Source organism: Zootoca vivipara, chromosome 6 (genome assembly GCF_963506605.1).
Source record: "Zootoca vivipara chromosome 6, rZooViv1.1, whole genome shotgun sequence".
Classification (NCBI taxonomy): domain Eukaryota; kingdom Metazoa; phylum Chordata; class Lepidosauria; order Squamata; family Lacertidae; genus Zootoca; species Zootoca vivipara.
In genome coordinates this window covers 17,214,125-17,221,064 of record NC_083281.1, presented here as the reverse complement: position 1 = coordinate 17,221,064, position 6,940 = coordinate 17,214,125, and the positions used below count along the sequence as shown (strand labels likewise).

The following is a 6,940-nucleotide window of genomic DNA, read 5'->3' as shown; positions in this document are numbered from 1 at the left end:
TGTACTGGTTGTCATGGGCCAGGCTTTTGTTCACAGCCACAGGTAATTCAGTTTTTAATGGAACCCAAGAACTGGTGCTTTCCTGTTTCTGTCCTAGCCCATCATGCAGTCAGGGCCCCCCATTTCCCCCCTCCTTTTCTTTTTCTTTTTTAAATTCTTGTTTGATTCTTATTGTATCTCAAAAATTGTCAATAAAAATATTATTTTTTTAAAGGAACATAGATCCCTAGTTGTAAGGCTTGCCATACATTTTTTTTACTTAGGCAGAAGAGCAGAATTCCCCCGACAAAGTCCCTGTTTGTATTTTTCTCAGATCCATCTAAGGGGGAGGAGGTGTCTTCACCCTCTATTTTCAAGGGGACTCACCACTCATTCTTCAGGGGACTGGCAGCATCTGTTATTTTCAATAGTGATTTCCTAGTTGTTGACATCTACAGGGCACCTGCTTGGACCTCTCCTCTTACTTTTGTTAAGCATTAACCACAGAAAGAAGGCAAATCCTATATCTCTCTTTTTTAAACACTGTCCTTTGGTCCCACCCACCTGTTCTTTGGCCAGGTAAAGATCTGGCCCTCAGAATAAAGAAAAAGGGACCCACCCCAGGAGTCTTGAGAATGTGGGAGAATCCAAGTGCTGGAACATGAGGCAGAAACAGGAATGAAATGTACAAATGACTCACTCATCCATTCTGACTTCCTCCTTCTTCTTCCTTCCTTCGTTTTTTTAAAGAAAGCTCAGCCTGAGTTGTTGTGCAGTCCAGCCCTGGTTCCTAGCAAGACTCATCCATGCTTGCCCAGGGAACATTTATATTCACCTGATTGTGTATTAATTTTTATCAGAAAAGCGTGTTTGCTTTTTAGGATTTGCTAAAACCTCTCATTAGGACAGACAGAACTTGGCAGAAGACGTAGGGACTTCTTTTGATTTCTTGGAGGTTTCCTGAGAACAGAGATGGATGAGCAAGACTCAGCTGGCACTGAAGCAGGAAGAGGCCATTCCATCCTAACTCTTAGCCATGGAGGAATCTGGGGAAAGTCTGTCCAAAGGATCCTGAGTGAGGAGGACACTCTCCACTCAGATGTGCAGAGCCAGCAGCTTGGGCGGCTTTGCTACCAGGAGGCCAAAGGACCCCGAGAGGTTTGCAACCGACTCTACCACCTTTGCCGTCAGTGGCTGAAACCAGAAAGGCACACGAAAGCTGAGATGCTGGACCTGGTGATCTTGGAGCGGTTCCTGGCTGTCCTTCCAGCAGAGATGCAGTGCTGGGTGAGGGAATGTGGAGCACAGACCAGTTCCCAGGCAGTGGCCTTGGCTGAAGGTTTCCTCCTGAGTCAGGCAGAGGAGAGAAAGCAGGCAGAGCAGCAGGTGAGAGAGACTTTCCTCTGGATACTCCCAAGGGGCTCCGAACTTGAGGGAGAGTATCCCCCAATTCTCTTCTAATAGTCATCCTTTTTTTTGGTAAGATCTGAAGAATGATATCCGATACCCCTAAAGTGTTTGTGTCCTTTGCCATTTCAGTTCTAATCTAATTCTTTTGAATGCTTATTGCTCTTGCAGGGGAAGGATCAGTTTCCAGAAATGGGTCTGCATTCCTCTGAGGTAGAGAGAACGCCATTGGACTCCAGAGAGAAGCCACTGGGTAAGGAGGGAGGAGGTTTTTCCCCCCTGCATTTAATCATATTTTGTGGATTTTGAAACTAATACGTGAATTCTTTTCATTTGGGGGGGGGAGGTCACTGGGGGCCAAGAGCCCAGAGGAGGGGAGAAGTATTTTTGCACAACTAATATGTGAAATTGGTACAAACGTCCACATTTATGTGGCTACTCTTACTTTTTGGAAGGCCCACCTGTAGTTTTCCTTCTGAGTAAAGCATGCACTGGCCTTTTTCTCTCGTAGGAGGCAGAATGATGCCAGCAAAACCTGTTTGTCCATCTTTTCTTGGTGGCGAAGGGGAAGCTGCCACTGTGGAACCAGAGCAGGTAGGAGGAAGGACCCATGTGGGGAAAGAGCATGTCGTGGACGGGTTGGACACAGAGGAATGGTGGAAGGAACCGCCAAGGAAAGAAGGGTTGAATGCTAAAATAGGCTTCTAAGCAGTTTACACACCATACCAAACAGTGGCCAGGACTCACCCCTTCAGTCGCACAATGGGGCTTTCCCCCTCTCATCCCCTTGTCATGGCCCCCACGCACCTTGAAGTTGTCTATAGGGCATCAGGAGGGTCCTCCCCACCCGGCAAGAACAGCACACAGAGAAAGAAGAAAGGGATTCCTCCCATGTGGCAAATGGGAATGTGTCCATCATGGAATGTGCAGAAGAAGAATCCCATTAAAACATAACATCAATTAAGAGGCAGAAGACAACAGAGCAAAGTGTAACAGTTCACCTTGATGTTGTCTAAGAGGACAACCTTTTTCTTTTCCTTTTAGGGTCCAGTGTGCTTTGAAGATGTAGCTGTGTATTTCACAGAAGAGGAGTGGGCGTTGCTGGATCCTGACCAGAGAGCTCTGCACAAGGAAGTCATGGAGGAGAATCGTGGGATCTTGGACTCTCTCGGTAAGGCTGCCTCCCGGATCATCTTATCTGCTTTGAAATTCAAGACATCTCTCTATGGGAAGAAGCTCTGATATTTCCATAGGGCTCAACAGCAGCACCTGGGATGCTAACACTCCCAAAGCAAGCATTGGATGGAAGACTGTTTACTGTTTTCCCTGTGAATATTCTTCCTCCAGTTCTGCCTTTTCAAAACATGAAACCCAGCCAGATGGGTGGGTTATCTATATATATATCAATGTTCCCACTGCGTGTGCGGAGGTCACAGCCTTGCTCCGTAACCGCTGAACCAAATTGCATCAGATTAGGACAAATCGTACCTTCCCCATCAGGGAGGAATCTGGCGTAAAGTTTTTTTTTAACAAAACCACACCTTTCGCACGTAAAATAATGATTAAACCCAAAAAGTGGCCCCCAAATTAGACATCACCAGCAGAAGGTCTGGAGACTCCAGCAGCATCCAGTAGAAAGACAGATCGCACGCTGCTACCTCCAAAGCCGCACCACCAGATGACATCACAAAATTCCACAGCAACCAGCTGAAAACAGGCCTTTTGCAGCAACAGGGCCCAACATTGCCCAGCAGACTGAATAGGCTGCAGCAGACTAGGCCACTTTCCAGACTAGGCCAAGTGGAGGTAGGGGCCTGCTGGGGGGGATGGGGGGGCCGAATAGGGGGCAAGGATAGGTAATGGGTCAGATCAGAGTGTGGGGAGACACAGGGATGAAACCTGCTCTCTCCACAGTATCTCGCCTCGGCTTTGCAGACTAGGCCACTTTTCATACTAGGCCAAGTGGAGGTAGGGGCCTGCCTGGGAGGGGGATGGGGGGTGAATAGGTCATAGGTTGGGACAGGGTGGGCTCAATCACAGGGATGAACCAGAAGATGGGGGGAGGGACAGAACAGGGTGGGGGGAGACACAGGGATGCGCCTATGTAAACATAACACGCACAAAAACAGGGGGACTTTGAAGGTGAGGGGAGTCTGAAGTGGGACTCTGAGGCTCCCTTTAACAAACTGAGCCACCGCAATGCGTTGCAGTGCCAACTAGTCAATAATAAAATTATTACCATTATTATTATCATCATTATCATTGTCATACCTATCCCCCTTCAAGATGGCCCCCCTTTTGCTGTTGAAGGGCTGGCCTGTCTGCAGCCCCACATCCTCCCATCAGGGCCCCTACACCAGGGGCAGCGGCAGAGGAAGAGCCTCAGGAAAGCAGCCATGACTCCAGCAGGGCTGGGAACCATCTGGCCAGATGCAGAGGAAGAGGAGAAGGCTAGTTGACCCCTCTCCTTCCCCTCATAGGACCAGGGCCACAAGAGGCGCAGGATGCTGAGCAGGGGGAAAGGCGCTCAGCTGAAGAGCCTCTGGGGGAGATAAGATACCCCTCCATATTTTTTTCAGGATCCTCTAAACTGCACAAGGCCTTCTTAAATGCAGGCTTCAAAGTGATTCAGGAAGTTCAAGTAGCTCCTGTCAGATTTTTTTGTTTCTGTTCTTGCTTCTTTCTGTCCTTGGTTGACTAAAGAGACAAGTGACACTGGAGATGGCACAGATCCCATGATCCATCCCATAAAATAACCAGCTTTTTAAATCTCAGGCAGTGAACCTTGTAGGAAAACCTCACATCTAACTTCCTTTAGTTATTTCTGGATCACAAGCATTAATTAGCACTGCTCCATGATTTGGGGCTCCATTGCTTCCTGAGGCTCCAATCCGTTCCTCTCTCTGTTGCAGGTAGTGATGAATTGGAGCTGAAGAACAAGGGGGACCACGACAAAATCCACACAGTGGGAAAGTCATATCCATATTCAGTGTGCAGAGAGAGCTTCAGTCAGAGCTCCCATTCCACTTCAAATCAAATAAATCCCATTGAGAATAAACCCTATCAGTGCTTGGAATGTGAAAAGAGATTCAGGGAAAAAAACCATCTCACTGTCCATCAGAGAATTCATACAGGGGAGAAGCCCTATCAGTGCCAAGAGTGTGGCAAGAGATTCAGTAGACGAAAATGCTTTACTGTCCATCAGAGAATTCATACAGGGGAAAAACCCTATCAGTGCTTTGAATGTGAAAAGAAATTCAGAATAAAAAGCCATCTCACAGTCCATCAGAGAAGTCATACAGGGGAGAAACCCTATCAGTGCTTGGAATGTGGAAAGAGCTTCAGTCAGAGAAACAAGCTCACTGTCCATCAGAGAATTCATACAGGGAGAAAGCCATATCAGTGCCAAGAGTGTGGGAAGAGCTTCAGTCAAAAGGGGAGTTTAACTTACCATCAGAGAATTCATACAGGGGAGAAGCCATTTCAGTGCCTAGAGTGTGGAAGGAGCTTCATTCAAAAAGGCAATCTTATGGCCCATCAAAAAATTCATAAAGGAGAGAAAACCTTTCAGTGCCAAGAGTGTGGAAAGGGCTTCAAAAAAAAACACAGTTTAACTTCCCATCAGAGAATTCATAAAGGAGAGAAACCCTATCAGTGCCAAGAGTGTGGAAAGAGCTTCAGTCACCAAAGCCATCTTTCTGTACATCAAAGAATTCATACAGGGGAGAAGCCTTATCAGTGCTTGGAATGTGGAAAGAGCTTTATTCAAAAAGGCAATCTTATGGCCCATCAAAAAATTCATAAAGAAGAGAAACCCTTTCAGTGCCAAGAGTGTGGAAAGGGCTTCAGAAAAAAGGACAGTTTAACTTCCCATCAGAGAATTCATACAGGAGAGAAACCCTTTCAGTGCCAAGAGTGTGGAAAGAGCTTCAGACACCAAGGCCATCTTTCTATACATCAAAGAATTCATACAGGGGAGAAGCCTTATCAGTGCTTGGAGTGTGGAAAGAGCTTCATTCAAACAGGCAATCTTATGGCCCATCAAAAAATTCATAAAGGAGAGAAACCCTTTCAGTGCCAAGAGTGTGGAAAGGGCTTCAGAAAAAAGGACAGTTTAACTTCCTGATGGGAAGCAAAGGTTGCAAGCTTTTTAGCTGGGACAATTAGAATAAGACCCACTTTTTGACTATTGACTCAAAACCCTACAGTGTATTTTATATAACAGACTTTTTATTTTTATTCTTTGAATATAATATTGTTTTATTGGTATGGCCGGTGGCTGCCGCAAATAAAGACGGGCATAGTGTCAAAGTGAGACATAAGAGACCCAAATGGCCTGGGTACTCTGGGACACCGCAAGGTAATTTCTGAGGAGTCGATATCCACATTTAGCCACAAGTCCCATGACCTGTGACCTTTCTTGATGCAAGTGGAAGAGTGTTGTGGCATTTTATGAGTCTTTGTGTGCTGTGTATATAAGCTTTCTTCTAATATGCCTCTTGGCAGCCTTTTCGAACTGGCCGTTCTGCTGAACGGTTAGCAAGGCTGTGCTATTGCAATAGTTTGAATAGACCAGGTCCCTGCAGGATGCTGAGATTGCTCTCTCATTCTCTTGGTTCTGATATTTTGTTTCAGGTATTCCCTCCCCTGGGTCACGAACCGGTGATGTAGAAGCAAATGCTGATCACATGAGCAATTCACGTACTTTATATTTTCCTTTCTTCTGTGAGAAGCTTAAGTCAAGGATTCCCTTTCTGCTGTCCTCCGATCATTCACAATGGGCGTATGCCAAGAGGAAAGAATTGTATCCATAAGGAAGCAGAGTCCTTGGTTCATTGTACGCCAAAGGGAGTTAAGAGCAAGAGATGGACAAGTTTGTTTGCTTTAGGGTACTCCAGGGTATGCCTTCAAAGATGGAAGGAAGAAGATGAAGAGCTAAGGGCAGGAATGCATTTAAGGAGGGAATAGAATCTCATTGCATTGTTTCAATAAAATGTTGCATCCCAGGTACAAAGTTTCCATCCTCATTTCTGTCACTGATTGTAAGGCGGGAGAAGCAAGGTTATATAGTGACATCTAAAGGATATTAGACAAATAGTTTATTTGATATACAATAGAACCTTGGTTTTTTAGTGTCTTCGAAGTTGAACGTTTCGGTTTTCAAATGCCAAAAACCTGGAAGTAATTGCTTCCGTTTTTGAATGCACCTCGGACGTCAGATGTCTTCTGCTGTGTGTTTTTCCATATATATTTTTTGTGCCTCAATTTTCGAATGTCTTCCGGAACAGATTGTAATTCTACATGGTGATACAAATAGTTAAAGGTAAAGGGACCCTTGACCATTAGGTCTGGTCGTGACACTCTGGGGTTTCGGTGCTCATCTCGCGTTATTGGCCAAGGGAGCCGGCGTACAGCTTCAAGGTCATGTGGCCAGCAAGACTAAGCCGCTTCTGGTGAACCAGAGCAGCGCACGGAAACGCAGTTTACCTTCCCGCTTGGAGCTGTACCTATTTATCTACTTGCACTTTGACGTGCTTTCGAAATGCTAGGTTGG

At 45.9% G+C, this 6,940-nt stretch overlaps 1 protein-coding gene across 1 annotated transcript; it reads left to right on the top strand.

Moving 5' to 3' along the window:
• Positions 1 to 211: 211 nt before the first annotated feature.
• On the top strand, positions 212 to 6,706 carry LOC132592284 (gastrula zinc finger protein XlCGF57.1-like). The gene is made up of 5 exons (XM_060275517.1): positions 212 to 1,365; positions 1,558 to 1,639; positions 1,898 to 1,980; positions 2,431 to 2,557; positions 4,299 to 6,706. Exons 1-5 carry the CDS (start codon positions 952 to 954, stop codon positions 5,510 to 5,512), a joined length of 1,920 nt encoding a protein of 639 aa, XP_060131500.1. The 5' UTR covers positions 212 to 951; the 3' UTR covers positions 5,513 to 6,706.
• The last annotated feature ends 234 nt before the right edge of the window (positions 6,707 to 6,940 follow it).